This window comes from Monodelphis domestica, chromosome 4 (assembly GCF_027887165.1).
Source record: "Monodelphis domestica isolate mMonDom1 chromosome 4, mMonDom1.pri, whole genome shotgun sequence".
Lineage (NCBI taxonomy): Eukaryota > Metazoa > Chordata > Mammalia > Didelphimorphia > Didelphidae > Monodelphis > Monodelphis domestica.
Window position 1 is genome coordinate 434152409 of NC_077230.1, and position 20470 is coordinate 434172878.

Below are 20470 nucleotides of genomic sequence, written 5' to 3' on the forward strand. Positions count from 1 at the left end.
TGATATGGATGAATATATACAAAAATACAAACTGCCTAGACTAACAGAAGAAGAAATAGAATTCTTAAATAATCCCATATCAGAAAAAGAAATCCAACAGGCCATCAAAGAACTTCCTAAGAAAACATCCCCAGGGTCTGATGGATTCACCAGTGAATTCTATCAAACATTCAGAGAACAGTTAATCCCAATACTATACAAACTATTTGACATAATAAGCAAAGAGGGAGTTCTACCAAACTCCTTTTATGACACAAACATGGTACTGATTCCAAAACCAGGCAGGTCAAAAACAGAGAAAGAAAACTATAGACCAATCTCCCTAATGAATATAGATGCAAAAATCTTAAATAGGATACTAGCAAAAAGACTCCAGCAAGTGATCAGAAGGGTCATCCACCATGATCAAGTAGGATTTATACCAGGGATGCAGGGCTGGTTCAACATTAGGAAAACCATCCACATAATTGACCACATCAACAAGCAAACCAACAAGAACCACATGATTATCTCAATAGATGCAGAAAAAGCCTTTGATAAAATACAACACCCATTCCTATTAAAAACATTAGAAAGCATAAAAATAGAAGGGTCGTTACTAAAAATAATAAACAGTATATATCTAAAACCATCAGCTAATATCATCTGCAATGGGGATAAACTAGATGCATTCCCAATAATATCAGGAGTGAAACAAGGATGCCCTTTATCACCTCTATTATTTGACATTGTACTAGAAACACTAGCAGTAGCAATTAGAGAAGAAAAAGAAATTGAAGGCATCAAAATAGGCAAGGAGGAGACCAGGTTATCACTCTTTGCAGATGACATGATGGTCTACTTAAAGAATCCTAGAGAATTAACCAAAAAGCTAATTGAAATAATCAACAACTTTAGCAAATTTGCAGGATACAAAATAAACCCACATAAATCATCAGCATTTCTATATAATTCCAACACAGCTCAGCAGCAAAAACTAGAAAGAGAAATCCCATTCAAAATCACCTTAGACAAAATAAAATACTTAGGAATCTATCTCCTGAGACAAACACAGGAACTATATGAACATAACTACAAAACACTTGCCACACAACTAAAACTAGACTTGAGCAATTGGAAAAACATTAACTGCTCATGGATAGGACGAGACAATATAATAAAAATGACCATCCTACTCAAACTTATTTATCTATTTAGTGCCATACTCATGGAACTCCCAAAAAATTTCTTTACTGATTTAGAAAAAACCATAACAAAGTTCATTTGGAATAACAAAAGATCAAGGATATCCAGGGAAATAATAAAAAAAAACACAAATGATGGGGGCCTTGCAGTCCCAGACCTCAAACTATATTACAAAGCAGTAGTCATCAAAACAATTTGGTACTGGCTAAGAGACAGAAAGGAGGATCAGTGGAGAGAAAGCAGCAAAGGACCTGCGGCGGCGGCATGCGGGAGCAACGCGGGGGGAGAGGCGCGGGCTGGGGCGAGGGGAAGAAGATGAGGAAACTGAGGCCCAGAGAAGAGAAATGACTGCCAAGGTCCTGTCACAGCAAGTTATTAGTAGCTGAGCTGGGGCTGGAGTCAGGGTCGTCTGATTCCTGTTCAGGGCCCTTAACAAAATGGAAAAAAGGAAGAATACTTCAGATGGAAACACTGCCAGCACAAAAAAGAAGAAGTTTGTTATTAGAACAAAAAATGATGTAATTGAACAGTATGACATGATCATAGCAACCCTAAGATAGAACAAGACGTTGGAATACCTGGATCTATGATACAGAATATTATAAAACATGCAGGTGAAACAAAAGAAAGACAAAGTTGCGTCAGCTTTTGGTGGTTTGCAAAAAGCTACAAGGAATTGAAGTGGACAATCATGGGCCAGACTGGAAAGAAATCCGATAAGGGATCAGTTTGTTGGCGGAAGCGCGTAAAATCTGAATACATAAGACTGAGGCAGCTCAAGAGGTTCAGACGAGCTGATGAAGTAAAGAGTATGTTTAATTCTAATCGGCAGAAGATTCTAGAAAGGACAGAAATCTTAAACCAAGAATGGAAACAGCGAAGGATACAGCCTGTACACATCATGACTTCTGTGAGCTCATTGCGCGGGACCAGGGAGTGTTCTGTGACCAGTGATTTGGATTTTCCAAAGCAAGTCATCCCATTAAAGACTTTGAATGCTGTTGCTTAAGTACCTATAATGTATTCTTGGTCTCCCCTACAGCAGAATTTTATGGTGGAAATGAGAGTTTTACATAACATTCCTTATATGGGGGATGAAGTCCTTGATCAGGATGGAACTTTCATTGAAGAATTAATTAAAAATTATGATGGGAAAATACATGGAGATAGAGAATGTGGGTTTATAAATGATGAGATTTTTGTGGAGTTGGTGAATGCTCTTGGTCAATACAGTGATGATGAAGATGATGATGATGGGGATGATCCTAATTTGAGAGATGAAAAACAAAAAGATTTAGAGGATAACAGAGATGATGATAAAGAAAGCCACCCACCTCGGAAATTTCCTTCTGACAAGATTTTTGAAGCCATTTCCTCAATGTTTCCTGATAAGGGAACATCAGAAGAGCTAAAGGAGAAGTACAAAGAACTAACAGAGCAGCAACTTCCGGGAGCCCTTCCTCCTGAATGTACACCAAACATAGATGGACCAAATGCTAAGTCCGTTCAGAGGGAGCAAAGCCTGCACTCATTTCATACTCTCTTCTGCAGGTGCTGCTTTAAATATGACTGTTTCTTATATCCATTCCATGCAACACCCAACACTTATAAGCGGAAGAACACAGAAACAGCACTAGATAATAAATCTTGTAGACCACACTGTTACCAGCATTTGGAAGGGGCAAAAGAGTTTGCTGCTGCTCTCACTGCAGAGCGAATCAAGACCCTGCCTAAGCGCCCAGGAGGTCGTCGAAGAGGAAGGCTTCCAAATAACAGCAGTAGACCCAGCACACCAACTATTAACATGCTGGAATCAAAGGATACAGACAGTGATAGGGAAGCTGGGACTGAAACAGGGGGAGAAAATAATGATAAGGAGGAGGAAGAAAAGAAAGATGAAACTTCCAGCTCTTCTGAGGCAAACTCCAGGTGTCAAACGCCAATAAAAATGAAGCCAAATATTGAACTTCCTGAGAATGTGGAATGGAGTGGTGCTGAAGCCTCAATGTTCAGAGTTCTTATTGGCACTTACTATGATAATTTTTGTGCCATTGCTAGGTTGATTGGGACCAAAACATGTAGACAGGTCTATGAGTTTAGAGTAAAAGAATCTAGTATTATAGCTCCAATTCCTGCTGAGGATGTTGATACGCCTCCAAGAAAGAAAAAAAGGAAACACCGGTTGTGGGCTGCACATTGCAGAAAGACACAACTGAAAAAGGATGGCTCCTCTAACCATGTTTACAACTATCAACCCTGTGATCATCCACATCAGCCTTGTGACAGTTCTTGCCCATGCGTGATTGCTCAAAACTTTTGTGAGAAGTTTTGTCAGTGTAGCTCAGAATGCCAAAACCGATTCCCTGGGTGCCACTGTAAAGCACACTGCAACACTAAACAGTGCCCTTGCTATCTGGCTGTGCGTGAGTGTGATCCAGACCTCTGTCTCACATGTGGGGCTGCGGATCCCTGGGACAGCAAAAACGTGTCCTGCAAGAACTGTAGCATACAGAGAGGATCCAAAAAGCATTTACTGTTGGCACTATCTGATGTGGCAGGTTGGGGAATTTTCATCAAAGATCCTGTGCAAAAGAATGAATTCATCTCTGAATACTGTGGTGAGATCATTTCTCAGGATGAGGCTGACAGAAGAGGAAAAGTTTATGATAAGTACATGTGCAGCTTTCTCTTCAACTTGAATAACAATTTTGTGGTGGATGCAACTCGTAAGGGTAACAAAATTCGTTTTGCAAATCATTCAGTAAATCCCAACTGCCATGCAAAAGTTATGATGGTTAACGGTGATCACAGGATAGGTATTTTTTCTAAGAGAGCCATCCAGACTGGTGAAGAGCTGTTTTTTGACTACAGATATAGCCAGGCTGATGCCCTGAAGTATGTGGGCATTGAAAGAGAAATGGAAATCCCTTGATATCATCAGCTACCTCCTCTTTAAAACAGCTGCCTTATTTTCAGGAATTTCTAGTACTGTGGGCAATTTTAGACAAATAAAATGCAATTTGAAATTCTGAATTTGCAAAGTACTGTAAGAGTAATTTATAGTAATGAGTTTAAAAATCGACTTTTTATTGCCTTCTCACCAGCTGCAAAGTGTTTTTGTACCAGTGAACTTTTGCAATAATGCAGTGTGGTACATTTTTCAACCTTGAATAAAGGATACTTGAACTTAAAAAAAAAAAAGAAAGGAGGATCAGTGGAATAGACTGGGGGAAAGCGACCTCAGCAAGACAGTATACGATAAACCCAAAGATCCCAGGTTTTGTGTCCAAAATCCACTATTCGATAAAAACTGCTGGGAAAATTGGAAGACAGTGTGGGAGACACTAGGAATAGATCAACACCTCACACCCTACACCAAGATAAATTCAAAATGGGTGAAAGACTTAAACATAAAGAAGGAAACCATAAGTAAATTGGGTAAACACAGAATAGTATACATGTCAGATCTTTGGGAGGGGAAAGACTTTAAAACCAAGCAAGACATAGAAAGAATCACAAAATGCAAAATAAATAATTTCAACCACATCAAATTAAAAAGCTTTTGTATAAACAAAACCAATGTAAGTAAAATCAGAAGGAAAACAACAAATTGGGAAAAAATCTTCATAAAAACCTCTGACAAAGGTTTAATTACTCAAATTTATAAAGACCTAAATCAATTGTACAAAAAATCAAGCCATTCCCCAATTGATAAATGGGCAAGGGACATGGATAGGCAATTTTCAGATAAAGAAATCAAAACTATTAATAAGCACATGAAGAAGTGTTCTAAATCTCTTATAATCAGAGAGATGCAAATCAAAACAACTCTGAGGTATCACCTCACACCTAGCAGATTGGCTAACATGACAGCTATGGAAAGTAATGAATGCTGGAGGGGATGTGGCAAAGTAGGGACATTAATTCATTGCTGGTGGAGTTGTGAACTGATCCAATCATTCTGGAGGGCAATTTGGAACTATGCCCAAAGGGCGACAAAAGAATATCTACCCTTTGATCCAGCCATAGCACTGCTGGGTCTGTACCCCAAAGAGATAATGGACAAAAAGACTTGTACAAAAATATTCATAGCTGCGCTCTTTGTGGTGGCCAAAAATTGGAAAACGAGGGGATGCCCATCAATTGGGGAATGGCTGAACAAATTGTGGTATATGTTGGTGATGGAATATTATTGTGCAAAAAGGAATAATAAAGTGGAGGAATTCCATGGAGACTGGAACGACCTCCAGGAAGTGATGCAGAGCGAGAGGAGCAGAACCAGGAGAACATTGTACACAGAGACAAACACACTGTGGTATAATCGAAAGTAATGGACTTCTCCATTAGTGGCGGTGTGATGTCCCTGAACAATTTGCAGGGATCTAGGAGAAAAAACACTATCCATAAGCAGAGGACAAACTGTGGGAGTAGAAACACCGAGGAAAACCAACTGCCTGACTACAGCGGTTGTGGGGACATGACAGAGGAGAGACTCTAAACGAACACTCTAATGCAAATATTAACAATGTGGCAATGGGTTCGAATCAAGAACACATGTGATACCCAGTGGAATCATGCATCGGCTATGGGGGGTGGAGGGAGGAAAAGAAAATTATCTTTGTCTTTAATGAATAATGCATGGAAATGATCAAATAAAATACTATAAAATGAAAAAAAAAGAAAGAGTTCACAGAACACCCTCTACACTAAATCCCCAAAAGACAACTCCCAGGAATGTAATTGCCAAATTCCAAATCTTCCAAGCAAAAGAAAAAAAATCTTACAAGAAGCCAGAAAAAGACAATTTAGATATAAAGAAATACAAATCAGGGTCACACTCGGACCTAGCAATTGCCACTCTGAACGACTATAAGGCATGGAAAATGATATTCAGAAAGGCAAGAGAGCTGGGTCTTCAAGAATCAGCTATCCATCAAAACTGACTATATACTTCCAGGGGAAAGTATGGGCATTCAACAAAATACAATATTTCCAAGTATTTGTAAAGAAAAGACCAGAGCTCTGTGGAAAGTTTGACATCCAAACACAAAGAGCAAGAGAAACTTGAAAAGGTATATAGGAAGGAAAGGGAGAAGGAGAAAAATGTTATCTTTTTCTTTTATTCAAACTCTCTTCTATGAGGACTACATTTATATCAAATTATATATATTAATATGTGGGGAAAATGTAATGTTTAACTCTCAAAAATTGTATGCATCATGTGAGATTTAAAATGGTTAAGGTCTTAAACTGTAGTGATTAAAATAGTGGAAGATATAAATTGTGATAGATATAAGAGAGGGTGAGTAAGTTTGACCTCAGAAATATGTTTCACTACAGTGTCTTGGGTTTAAAATCAAATATTAGGTGGTCGCCAGGGAAATATTCCCAATTATTCAAATACCCAAGTCAATTGGGTTTTATAGATATTTTAATTAACAATACAATGAGTAATCAAATAAAGAGATAAAGAGTAAAAAAGGAATAAGTATGAAGGACCTCAAAGCCAATATGGCCTAGACCTGAGTCTTAAAAGAGAAATCAGTCAGTTTTTTATAACTCACCATAAGATCTGTCTAAGTAAGGATTTCTAATGACACCAGGCCAGCAACATCTCAGCTGCTTTCACCAGCTCCCTCCTCCATCTGAATGTTTCAGAATCAGTCTCCTCAGAATGAGTCTCTCCAATCTGAATGTTTCAGAATGACTTCCCAGCTCTTCCCTGAGCTCTTATTTTTAAGGGCAAAATTTCCTCTGTCACCTCCTCTAAGTCCTTACATCTACCAATCACTGTAGATATTTCTAAAGGACCGCCCATTCTTAGTCCACACCTAAGAAGGTGTGGATTTTTGAGTAATTCACACCAGGAAAGCTCTGAGTAAGTTTTCCAGTTCTTTGTTCCTTGTATATTCACAAGTTGCTTGACCTTTATAGGTACTTAGCTTAAGAAAAGTATGGGTTTAAGTACTTTTCATTGTTCAGAAAAGAGTTTACAACTTTATCTTCCCCTAGGGCAGACCCAAGTAGGTAAAGTAGAATTCTCACATTCCTGTTTTAAGTAGAGTTCACTGCCCAAATGGGGAATGGTCTTAATCCAATCTTATAAAGTAGGGTCTGGGAAATTTTAAGGTTTAAATCATTAGAGTAGTAAGAAGAATCACACACAGGGAAAGTTTGGGGCATCAAGACGATATGGAGAAAGGGGGAGAAAGAAAGGAAAAGGGGGGGGAATCGTTGATGGTACTAAGATGTGCTCCAAGAAATAGGAAAAAAAAACTAAATAGAATAATCTTTTTCACACAAAGATACACATGGGAAGGGGAGGGGAAGAATTCTCCTATAAGAAGGAGAGGAAGAGAGTTTTTACTTAAACCTTACTCTCAGTGAAATCAAACCTGAGAGGGAAGAGCATCTAGATCCATTGGGATCTTGGATTCTATCTTATCCAAGAGGGTAAGGTAGAATGGAAAACCAAAGGGGGGTATGGGGGAAGGGAACAGAAAAAGGGAGGGAAGGAGAGGGGGGAGGGGAAGGGAACAAAAAGGGAGGGGCTAGAAAGGGAAACCTATCAAGGGAGGGGACTAGGGGGAGTGATTTAAAGTAAATCATTGGCTTAAAAGGTTATAGCTAAAGAAGAAAGGTCAGAATTAGGGGAGGATATCAAAATGCCAGGGAATCCACAAGTGATAATCATAACTTTGAATGTGAATGAGATGAACTCACCCATAAAACGTAGATGAATAGCAGAATGGATTTAAATCTAAAACCCTACCATATGTTGTCTTCAAGAAACACACATGAGGCGGGTAGATACTCACAAGGTCAGAATTAAAGGATGGAGTATGGTTGAGGATGGGCCTCAACTGATAGAAAGAAGGCAAGAGTTGCAATCATGATATCTGACAAAGCCAAAGCAAAATTAGACTTGATTAAAATGGATAGAGAAAGTAAATATACTTTGTTAAAAGGGACTATAGACAATGAGGAAATATCACTAATCAACATGTATGTACCAAATGGTATAGCACCCGAATTTCTAATGGAGAAACTAGGAGAATTGAAGGAGGAAATAAACAGTCAAACCATATTAGTGGAAAATCTAAACCACTATCAAATTTAGATAAATCAAATCAAAAAATAAATAAGAAAGAGGTAAAAGAAGTGAATGAAATCTTAGAAAAATTAGAGTTAGTAGACATATGGAGAAAAATAAACAGGGGAAAAAAAGAATACACCTTCTTCTCAGCACCACATGGCACATTCACAAAGATTGACCATATACTAGGTCAAAGAAACATGGCATACAAATGCAGAAAAGCAGAAATAATAAATGCAGCCTTTTCAGATAATAAGGCAATAAAAATAACAATCAGTAAGGGTACATGGAGAGCCAAATCAAAAATTAATTGGAAATTAATTAATATGATACTCCAAAATCGGTTAGTTAGAGAACAAATCATAAAAACAATTAATAATTTCATTGTGGAAAATGACAATAGTAAGACATCCCTTCAAACCTTATGGGATGCAGCCAAAGCAGTACTCAGAGGAAAATTTATATCCCTGAGTGCATATTTTAACAAATTAGGGAGGGCAGAGATCAATGAATTGGAAATGCAAATAAAAAAACTTGAAAACGAACAAATTAAACCCCTCCAGAAGAAAACCAAACTAGAGATCCTAAAAATTAAGGGAGGAATTAATAAAATCAAAAGTGAAAGAACTATTGAACTAATAAATAAGACTAGAAGCTGGTACTTTGAGAAAACAAACAACATAGACAAAGTACTGGTCAATCTAATTTTTAAAAAAAGGAAAGAAGAAAAGCAAATTAACAGCATCAAAGATGAAAAGGGGGAACTCAACTCCAATGAAGAGGAAATGAAGGCAATCATTAAAAACTACTTTGCCCAATTATATGGCAATAAATATACCAATCTGGGTGAAATGGATGAATATTTACAAAAATATAAATTACCTAGACTAAAAGAAGAAGAAATAGAATTCTTAAATAATCCCATATCAGAAAAAGAAATCCAACAGTCCATCAAAGAACTCCCTTAGAAAAAACCCCAGGGCCTGATGGATTCACAAGTTAATTCTATCAAACATTCAAAGAACAGCTAATCCCAATACTATACAAACTATTTGACATAATAAGTAAAGAGGGAGTTCTACCAAATTCCTTTTATGACACAAACATGGTACTGATTCCAAAGCCAGGCAGGTCAAAAATGGAGAAATAAAACTATAGACCAATCTCCCTAATGAATATAGATGCAAAAACCCTAAATAGGATACTAGCAAAAAGACTCTAGAAAGTGATCAGGAGGGTCATTCACTATGATGAATTAGGATTCATACCAGGAATGCAGGGCTGATTCAATATTAGGAAAACCATCCACATAATTGACCATATCAACAAGCAAACCAACAAAAACCACATGATTATCTCAATAGACACAGAAAAAGCCTTTGATAAAATACAACACCAATTCATATTAAAAACACTAGAACGTATAAGAATAGAAGGGTCTTTCCTAAAACTAATAAACAGTATATATCTAAAACAATCAGCAAATATCATCTGCAATGGGGATAAACTAGATGCATTCCCAATAAGATCAGGAATGAAACAAGGATGTCTATTATCACCTCTATTATTTAACATTGTACTAGAAACACTAGCAGTATAAATTAGAGAAGAAAAAGAAATTGAAGGCATTAAAATAGGCAAGGAGGAGACCAAGTTATCACTCTTTGCAGATGACTTGATGGTCTACTTAAAGAATCCTAGAGAATCAACAAAAAAGCTAATCGAAATAATCAACAGTATATATCTAAACAGTATATATCTAAAACAATCAGCAAATATCATCTGCAATGGGGATAAACTAGATGCATTCCCAATAAGATCAGGAATGAAACAAGGATGTCTATTATCACCTCTATTATTTAACATTGTACTAGAAACACTAGCAGTATAAATTAGAGAAGAAAAAGAAATTGAAGGCATTAAAATAGGCAAGGAGGAGACCAAGTTATCACTCTTTGCAGATGACTTGATGGTCTACTTAAAGAATCCTAGAGAATCAACAAAAAAGCTAATCGAAATAATCAACAACTTTAGCAAAGTTGCAGGATACAAAATAAACCCACATAAGTCATCAGGATTCCTATATATTTCCAACACATCTCAGCAGCAAGAATTAGAAAGAGAAAGCCCATTCAAAATCACCTTAGACAAAATAAAATACCTAGGAATCTACCTCCTGAGACAAACACAGGAACGATATGAACACAACTACAAATCACTCTCCACACAATTAAAACTAGACTTGAGCAATTGGAAAAACATTAACTGCTCATGGGTAGGACGAGCCAATATAATAAAAATGAACATCCTACCCAAACTGATCTATCTATTTAGTGCCATACCCATTGAACTTCCAAAAAAATTTTTTTACGGAATTAGAAAAAAGCATAACAAAGTTCATTTGGAAGGACAAACGATCAAGGATATCCAGGGAAATAATTTAAAAAAATACAAATGAAGGCGGCCTTGCAGTCCCAGATCCCAAACTATACTATAAAGCAGTGGTCATCAAAACAATTTGGTACTAGCTAAGAGACAGAAAGGAGTATCAGTGGAATAGACTTGGGGTAACTGACCTCAGCAAGACAGTCTATGACAAACCCAAAGACCCCAGCTTTTGGGACAAAAATCCACTATTTGACAAAAACTGCTTGGAAAACTGGAAGACAGTGTGGGAGAGACTAGGTCTGGATCAATACCTCACACCCTACACCAAGATAAACTCAGAATGGGTGAATGACCTGAACATAAAGAAGGAAACTATAAGTAAATTAGGTGAACACAGAATAGTATATATGTCAGACCTTTGGGAAGGGAGACATAGAAAGAGTTACAAAATATAAAATAAATAATTTTGATAACATCAAATTTAAAAGTTTTTGTACAAACAAAACCAATGTAACCAAAATGAGAAGGGAAGCAACAAATTGGGAAAAAATCTTCATAAGAAAAACCTCTGACAAAGGTCTAATGACTCAAATTTATAAAGAGCTAACTAAAGGAATTGTACAAAAAATCAAGCCATTCTCCAATTGATAAATGGGCAAGGGACATGGATAGGCAGTTTTCAGCTAAGGAAATCAATACCATTAATAAGCACATGAAAAAGTGTTCTAAATCTCTTATAATCAGAGAGATGCAAATCAAAACAACTCTGAGGTATCACCTCACACTCAGTAGATTGGCTAACATGACAGTGAAGGAAAGTAATGAATGCTGGAGGGGATGTGGCAAAGTTGGGGCATTAATTCATTGCTGGTGGAGTTGTGAAATGATCCAACCATTCTGGAGGGCAATTTGGAACTATACCCAAAGGGCACTAAAAGACTGTCTGCCCTTTGATCCAGCCATAGCACTGCTGGGTTTGTACCCCAAAGAGACAATCAGTCAAAAGACTTGTACAAGAATATTCATAGCTGTGCTCTTTGTGGTGGCAAAGAATTGGAAAATGAGGGGATGCCCATCAATTGGGGAATGGCTGAACAAACTGTGGTATATGTTGTTGATGGAATACTATTGTGCTAAAAGGAATAATAAAGTAGAGGAATTCCATGAAGACTGGAACAACCTCCAGGAAGTGATGCATAGTGAAAGGAGCAGATCCAGGAAAACATTGTACACAGAGACTGATACACTGTGGTACAATCGAAAGTAATGGATTTCTCCATTAGTCTCAATGCAATGTCCCTGAACAACCTGCAGGGACCAAGGAGAAAAAAATACTACCCACAAGCAGAGAACAAACACTGGGAGTATAAAAAAGGAGGAAGGACAACAGATTGACTACAGGGGTGGAGGGGATATGAATGATTTGAAACTCTGAATGACCACCCTACTATGGAAACCAATAGCATGGAAAGGGCCTTGGGTTGAGGAAGCATGTGATACTCAGAGCAATTGTGTATCGCCAATGGGAGGGGTGGGGGAGGGGGAGGGAAAAAAGGTGATCTTTATTTCTAATGAATAACTTTGGAAAATGACCAAATAAAATAAATGCTTAAAAAAATACAAAAAATAAAGATTTTGATGGGATTAAGTCCAACTAGGTTGGGCTGGATGTGCCCTGAGGCCAAAACCTCCTAGAAGTGGGGAGCAATATGGAGGGTCTCAGCTGCTGTAAGTAGGCTGCCTGCTCTGCACTCCTTCTCTAACTGCTTCCCCACCACCTGTGTTTGATACTCTGAGCCTAGCACAGCTTTGGCCGCAAGGTACTCCCTCCAGACCAGCGCCTTTGCTCGCCCAGGGGTTCCAGCTGCTGCTGGAGGCTTAGTGCTCTATGTAGGGGAGGGGTCCTGGGACTTTCCTTCTTCCTTCCCCTTAAACCCAAGTGTTCTCGAATTCAGTCTTTGGTGGGGGGGTGGTGGTGGCATAACTTTTAAGTTGAGTCTAGCAGGAGGGTTCCTTGGTTCTGTCTTGTTGTTAGGTTTGATTTTTCAGTCCTCTAGGAGCATTTATTTTGTAATTAGTAAGGAAGGGTTTTCAGAGATCTGAACTTTTGCTGCCTCTATGCTGCCATCTTGACTCCACTTCCTGAAATGGTATATTGAGTATGAACATTGTGGTGTTGGTTATATATTCCACAGAATCAACAATCATAATTGTTATTGTACTATACAAGATATTATAAATCCAATAGCCTGCAATAGCTGCTGTATTACCAACCCACAGATCACTTACTTAAACATCTTTGTCTTCAGGAATTGTGAATTCAGTCAGTCTGGGTGCCAAATTGTAATAAAGGACTATTTTGAATGGTAAATGATAACTACAGATCAGGCTTGTAAATCTTCTTCCTTCCTCCTTTCTTCCCTTCTTCTCTTCCCCTTCCTCCCTTCTTCCTCCCTTCAGCCTCCCTTCTTCCCTTCCCCTTCCTTTTGATCTTCTATTAGTCTCTTAAATCAATTCAGGATGAGTTTATGATGTCTCAAATAAAATGCTCTTTCTCTTCTTTAAATTAAGTAAGGGGTTTATTGGGAAGAATGGAAAGATCAAATTGGAAGGAGAGATGGTATTGGATTTCCCTATTACTAAAATGAGTCTTATGTTGAAGGATGGTGGAATATAGTTCAATTTGGGAAAATGGCTGATAGGTCTGGAAGTTCAGTCACTAGAGCAAATCAGAGAGAGCTGGATTTGTCCTTCTTTCTTCTGTTTTCCAAGCCAAAAGACAAACTTCAGGCTTCCGTCTCCAAAAGCGAAGAGACATCAAACCTCTTCTGTCTTCCAAGCCCAAAGGTCCAGACTTCTTTTGGTCTGCCCACTTCCTCCAACTGCTTCTACCAGAATGCTCTCATTTGAATGACAGGTTATCAGTCCCAGCTATTCCTGACTTGTTGCAGGCTCTCCCAAGTTCTCTCTTCCACAGGGGGGCTTTTGTCTTGGAACTTGACTGTGGAGGAGCTTGGGCTTGAGATCTCAGACTGCTTCCCCTTGGACTTCCACATGGTGAGTGAAAAGGCTACCTCCCTTTCCTTGGCTTTTCTGGAGGCACCAGTCTCTGGGGAGGCTCATTGTCTAGGCACTCCTTTTCCCTCAGCTTTCTGGAGTCACTAGCCTCTGGAGAGACACCTCATCTTGGAGGAGGCCTTGTGGCTGGTAGCTGTGTTAAATTTAACCCTCTGAGCCTTGCCCCTTTGGCAGGGGCCTCTGAATTCCTGCCTGGTTTAGACCAGGCTGGAGCAGTTATCTCTCTCTTTCTCTCATTTCCTTAATTTCTTCCCTCTATTGTAAATAAACTACCATAAAAGCCATTCTGACTTGAGTAATTCATTGGGATTTAGTAACTTAAATCCCTGGCGACCAATTGGAAAATATTCAGTCCAACCATGTTAGGGTCCGAGTGTAGACCACCCAAGGAGCACATGGAGACAATGCAAGTCAGGCAAGAGGAAGTCTTTATTACTAGCTTGCTAGGGGAAACTCAGCCAGGTGAATTCCCAAAAGGCAGAGTCAGAATGGAGTTTATATTGGTTAAAGCAGTCATAGTTGAGTTACTTGATGGGGAATGACAATGTTTTTAGAATATTCTGTTAATCAATGACTTTGGCTAGGTTGACATAACAAGTGGGTGATTAGCATAACAAGTGGGTGATGTTTGGACAGACATGAAAGGTGGGCTATTGTTGGCATACCCAGGGGCCAGGTGGGTGATTATTGGCATACCCAAGGGCCCTGTAGTTCCTGGGACCTTGCACAGAATGTTCTGTCATCCCAGACATACCAGAGTGTAGGTCGGTTGATTTTTACTACATAACAACCATAAATTTTTCACCTTACAAGATGAGAAAGGAGAGCCCCAGAGAGTCAGTGACTTGGCCCAGAGACAGAGATAGAAAGACAGAGGCAGAGAAAATGGAAGAGGCCAAGCCCACCTCAGGGTGCTAAGGGAAAAGACTCTGGCAAGGCCTCAGAGGAGCAGCAGTCTCCATCACGTCCCAGTTCCCAGATGGCTACTCTAGAGTCTTTGGGGAATTTCTTCTTGGACAAGATGCAGGAACCTTTTTTCAGCTGAGCTGTTGCCTAGTTCCATGAGAGCTGTCTTATGTGTGTTCATTGTGTTATTTTGGGATTGTTTAAGGGAAAAGAGACAAGAGGGAAACATCTAAATATTTTAAGTTTATTGATGGGGAATGGGAGAGGAAGGAGGGTAACAAAGGAGAAGGAAAAGTTCTTATCTTATCCCTAAACCTAATATTATACTATTGGCTAACTCATCTAGTCTAAATAAGGTAAGTTCCCCCCAAACAGAACCTTACAAAACAGGCCAGAAAATGAGCCAAGATCCCAGAGGAAAAGTCCAGAGTAGGTCCAGTAGAGAACTGATGGTTCTTTGGTCTTCAGTCTAGTTGCCAGCAGCCTGTTCAAAACTCTCTCTCCTCATCTGGTATCTCACAAAGGGCCAGAAATCTTGTAGAAAGGTAGAAATCACAGCTACTCCAAAAGCTTCACCCAGAAGTCTGGTTTCAGTTTGGACCACAGCCCTTAGAATCTTGACCCAGGCTCTCATGTGATTCTTTGTCACATGTTCCAGCCAATCATTTTGCAACAAGAAGCTTTTGCTTACTGTTATGGTTTCCAGGGGCTTCCCATTACACAAAGAACTTCTCTCTGGGCCACGGAACTCCAGGTAGAGCCCTCAGCTGTCCCTCTGGCCACAGGAGCTGGGGAGCCTCCTGAAGACTCCAAAGCACCAGGTTGCTCCCAGCAGCCATGGGGCGTCCTGAGCTGAGGCCAACATGAGGATCTGACTCTCCATACAGTGCTCTGTTTACCCTGTCTCAGTCTTTGGACCCTGTCCTCCCTCAGTTGAATCCTCTCTGGGCCTTTTTTACAGACAAGCAATAGAAACAGGCTCAGCTCCACTGGTGATGTCCGTGTCCTTACCGCCTATTCCCTTCCCTTGTGAACTTTAAGATTACTCCAGTACTTTAGGGGAAGATAAAGTTGTAATCTCCTTATTGAACAATGAAGGTACTTAGTTCTCACCTTACAGTGAAGCTAGAACTTTAAGCTAAGTCTATTTTTAGGTCTTAATACAAAAAGATGTTAAGTAACTATAAAGGTTAAATTAATCACAAAAGGTCAAGTAACTAACAAAAGGAGAACTTAAAGAAGTGTTAAGTAACTCTAAAGATATAATCAAAGAAGATGAGAACTAAAAGTATGGGCAGTCCTGGAGAAAGACTTTGATGTGATTGCTAAATGTGAAAATTTAGAAGAGGAGACACAAGGGTGAAAGGTCTATATATTTGGGATTTTTCGTCTCTCAAAAAAACTCTCTTTCCCTGATTGGCCGTGGAGAGTTAGCTGAGAGCAGTGTGCTGGCCTTTCGGCATCTTAGCATGGCTACGAGATATGGTCTGATTTGGTGGTGAGTTTCAGGCTGAATTTCCCTCCTTTACTTTTACAACTTTATCCCCTTAGAAGCATCTAATCTTCTTCTTAGACCTAGAGGCGGGGATTTAAAACTCCCCCTGGAAGAGGCCAGGCAGGAAAATCCTATATCATCTTCCCTCCTTTTCCTTAAATTCCCTCCCTCTATATTAATTAAATTACCATAAATTTCCAGACTGACTTGGGTATCTTATTTGGGATTTTCCCTGGCGGCCAATTAACTCTACATCATTAAGTCACAACCCTAAAATTCTCTTTACACCCTCCAAGAAGCAGTCCACCTTACCAGAGCACACAGCCCTCTGTGGACACCAGGTTCTCCACAGGTACTAAAGAGCACCTCGGGCCCAGCACAGCTTCTACACACAGACTTCAGTTTGAAGGTCGTGCAGGGAGGTTTCCCTGACTGTCCATAGCCCAGCAGCACCACTCCCTGCATCACTCCCCATCACCCTCTCCTTGTTTCCCTCCTCCCAGTCTCTTCAGCTCCCTCTTCTACACTGGCTTCCCCCATTAACAGGAAAGTTCTCTGAGGACAGCTGAGGTCTGTTTTGTACCTGGCACAAACTGAGGTTCTGAGCAGTGCTCAGGCACACGGGGGCCAAGCCTTGGCTGCCATGACCTTCCAGGCACGGGGAGGAGGGTCTCCTGTCTGGAGCAAATACAGTCCCAGCTGCTGCTGCCTTGGTCTTCACCAGAGCCCCAGGGATGCAGCACAGCCTGGAGCAGTGTGTTAGCTGGGAAAACACAGAACGATTTAAGTCAGAAAACCAAGTCTAATCAGGAGGGGGACAGTGTTCAGTGTTTGGGGCTCCACACAGTCACAGGCCCAAACCCCCAGCGAGCCGAAGGCCCCTCACTCTGGCCACAGTATCCCAAGATCGGGGTGGGGGGGTGCTGGGGGTCCTCAGAGGGCTCAGGGACACAGAGGAGGCCAAGACTAACCAATAAAGAAGTCAGATCAAAAGGGTTCTGAGTGGTCCTGATCCAGAAGCGACTCTTCCTCCCCTTAAGAGAGAGCCCCAGAGTCCCCCCAACCTCCTCTCTGGGTCTCTAAAAACCTGCCAGGGCCCATGACAGGGCCTCAGAGCCAAGGGGGGCCTCTGCAGACTTCGGCCTCCTTTCCTGGCCATCCATTGGAGGCAGACATTGCTCAGAGACGCCTTGGCCCAGTCTGCTTCTCTCCTGTACCTCCCTGTGTCTGCATCCCTTCATGGACCCATTATTCTGGCTTCCTCTTCTTCCCAGACACCCCCCTTTCCTCTCCCATGGAGCAGACAAGGCCCCAGACCCCCTCCTGCTCTGCTGCAGTCCCTGAGGATGGGGGGGGCATCCATACATATAGTGCCCTCCTCCCCCCAGTCCAGGAAGCTGGAGCCTGCCAGAGCTCAGGGCCTGGAGTCAGGCTGAGAGACCCTGGACAAGTCACTTTGGTCTGCTTGCCCAGTTTCCTCCCCTGTCAAATTCGTTGCAGAAGGACATGGCGAAGCTGCCCAGCCTCTGCCCAGAAAGCCCCAAAGGGGGGGGAGTCAGACAGTCCTGAACAGCCTGAGCCCAGCAGCCTTGCAGACAGACACACAGACACCCCCAGACAGTCCTCTGTCCATAATGGCTGAGCCTGTGCTCAGAGGCTGCTGCTGACTTCTGTGGCCTCCTCCAGGGCAGGAGGGGTTCCTGGGCCTCCCCCAGGCCTCTGGAGGGTCTTTGGACCTCTGGGCTGGGGTGATGCTGAAGGAGACCCTCCTCAGTTGGCCCAGAGGCCCAGGAGACCCCGAGGAAGCAGCTCTGTTTCCCCCCAGACCCTCTCTGGACCAGCTTCCCCACAGCCTCCGCTCAGGCCCTTATTGTCTGGATCTCACCATGGGGGAAACTGAGGCAAAGGCTGGGAAGGGCCTTGGCCAGGCTCCCCCAGCCAGGCCGTGTCTGAGGCCAGGTTTGAGCCCAGATCTTTGGGGTTCCAGGCCCAGGAGAGCAGCCCCGGAGTCACCTGATTCCTCCAACTGGGGTGAGGGTTGGGCCCAACTTGGGGGAGGTCTCCAGAGGCCCCCCAGAGCAGGAGCAGCAGGAAATTCAGAGATCTCTGGAGGAGGGGAAGCTGTGGGAGGGGCCTGGAGGGTCAGCGGCTGCCCTGTGCCTCAGTTTCCTTTTCTGTCAGAAGGGGGATCCTGGCACCCCCCCCTCAGGTCCTAGGGAAGGCTGGATCCATTCCCTGATCAGTCAATCAGTAGACACTTATTAGGCACCTGCTGTGTGCCAGGCTCTAGCCTGAGGCAGCCTCCAGTGGAACTAAGCAGCAGCAGGGCAGGGCTGGAGGGGAAATGGGGGGAGGGGAGAAGGCTGCAGCCGCCCAGCTGGGGAACATTTCCTATATGACCCCTCCCCCACCAGGAGGCTTAACCCAGGGACCAAAGCAGGAGAACTCCATTTCCCACAATGCCGTTTCCTAACTTCTTAGTGTAGGTTCCTCGCTGCTGTTGAAGCCCCAAAGCATGCTGGGAACCCCGCCGTGGGCAGTCTTGGCTCCTGGATGTCTCACGTCTGTGCTTCTTGGACCCTTGCTGGGTGAGAGGGGGAGGGGAGGGAGTCAGTGGGTGGCGGCGCTCCGAGCTTCCCGCTCTGGCAGCTGAGACTTTCTCCTCCCTAACTTTTGGGGACCGGGAAGACCCGGGGTGGATCCGTTCCTGCTTTCTGAGCTGGGAGGGGGGACGCATGTTCGCTGAGAGGCGGTGCAGGAGCCCCAGGCGTAGTGTAAATGCTGGTTGGGGAGGGACTTTTTTGTCTGTCCGTTACTTTAAATGTCCCCGAAAAGGGACAAACCCGGATGTGCCTGGTCAGGCGGGGGCGGCTTGGTGTGCCTCCCGAGCCTTGGGGGGCCTTTGTCTCCCCTCCCCCAGGGAAGCCAGGAGGCAGCTGGGGGCGGGGCTGCTCCGGCCTCTTCCCCAGAGTCAGGTCGGAGCACTCCCGGGGAGAAGCAGTCCTCCGGAGCCTGTAAGGGGGCAGCGAGGCTGCCCGTGCCCACATGCCGGGGAAGGAAATGCCAGCCCGCTCTCCTCACCCCAACCCGATGCCCCCCCCCGCCCCCGCCATTCCCCGGTAACCCCTCCTTCAGTCACTCCCAATCCAGCAAGTGCAGCTTTTGAATGGAAGGAAGCCAAAGATGGCGGAGGGGGGCGGGGCTTCTTCCCGGCCCGTCCCAGGCCCTCCCCAGCCTCAGGCTCCTGGTGCCCCCCTGAGGCCTGGGAAGGCCTGGGAGCCCCTCTGAGCCCTCCCCCTCTCTCCCCCCTCCCCAGGCGCACATCGCGGACGTCTCCCCCCCTCGGGGCTGCCACCCCGGAAGCACCCCAGGGTGGCCCCGCAGAGAGCCCGCAGCCAGAGAAATGGCCCCCGGGACCCCGAGGCCTCCCTCCCAGGTGAGTGCAGCAGGAGGAAAGGGCTGGAAGGGCTGCTGAGAAGGGCTCCAGCCAGGCTCCTCCTCCGGGCCGGAGGACACGCCCAGGGCTGCTTCCGGGGTCAGGCAGTGGGTCCGCCCCCGCCAGTCTCTTGGGCAGGCCCTGAGCTTCTCCCCACAGTCCCTGCTCTCAGCCCCTCCCCCCTGGCCACAGGAGAGCCTCCCTGGTGGGTGCTGGGAATGGGGGGGTGACAGCCAGCGTTGGGCTTCCTCAGCCCCAGGAGGAAGAGCCTGGCAGGGCTGGCACCGAGCTGGGCACAGGGGCGCCAGGGGAGGGGGCTGGGCTGGCCGAGGAGAGCTGCCCCAGGGAGGAGAGCAGGCGGGTGAGGCGGGGCCTGGCAGGAAGGTGCCATCAAAAGGCCCTTGACAGAGCGGCCCCCTGAGCTGGGTGAGCCCCGACTGTGCCCGGCTTGGGGGGGTCCTGCAGTTCCTCCGTGTTTGTTCCCTCCGTGGAGAACATTGCGAGGGTCAGAGACGTCTCTGGGCCAGTTTTCTGATCTCAGAATCTTAAATCTCATCGTGGTCAGTGAGAGCTGCAGGTGCCCCCCCAGGCTCCCCCCCTCCCCAGCCAGGGTCCCCCGAGCCGGGGCAGGTGTTTGCGGGTGTCTGACGGTTCCTCAGCAAAGTCCTTGCCAGGCTGCAGGGTGCAGAGGAGGGCAGCAGGCGGGTGAACAGAGGGCTTTGGTCAGGGTTGGAGCCTTTGATCCGAGTTCTGAGTTCAGCACAAGCTTAAGAGAGAATTTAATGAAAATAAAGCTGCTGTTCTTCCCGCAGACGTCTTCCATATCTGTCATTGCTCTAATTTTTTACGTATTTTCCCCCGCAGTTCCACGATCTTCTCTCCCTCC

General features: G+C 43.6%; 2 protein-coding genes across 6 annotated transcripts in view; both read left to right on the plus strand.

Annotated features, from left to right (window-relative positions):
• The first annotated feature begins 1820 nt into the window (after positions 1-1820).
• LOC100013906 (histone-lysine N-methyltransferase EZH2-like) lies at positions 1821-4245 on the plus strand. The gene is given in 1 exon segment (XM_056825695.1): positions 1821-4245. A coding segment is annotated over 1 exon segment (2241 nt). The 5' UTR covers positions 1821-1876; the 3' UTR covers positions 4118-4245.
• A 14366-nt stretch (positions 4246-18611) lies between these two features.
• The window catches only part of LOC100023417 (zinc finger protein 420-like), a 621149-nt gene continuing 619290 nt past the window's right edge, over positions 18612-20470 (plus strand). For 4 of the 5 annotated variants that reach the window (XR_008918200.1, XM_056825668.1, XM_056825665.1 and 1 more), the window contains exons 1-2: positions 18970-19162; positions 19465-19584. Coding sequence is in view for 4 of the 5 variants with exons in the window: in XM_056825668.1 (XP_056681646.1) it covers positions 18970-19162; positions 19465-19584 (313 nt within the window). In the remaining variant the exon portion in view is untranslated. Of the gene's footprint in view, positions 18737-18969; positions 19163-19464; positions 19585-20470 lie in introns of those variants that run through there. The other variant, XM_056825667.1, reaches the window with a different exon arrangement.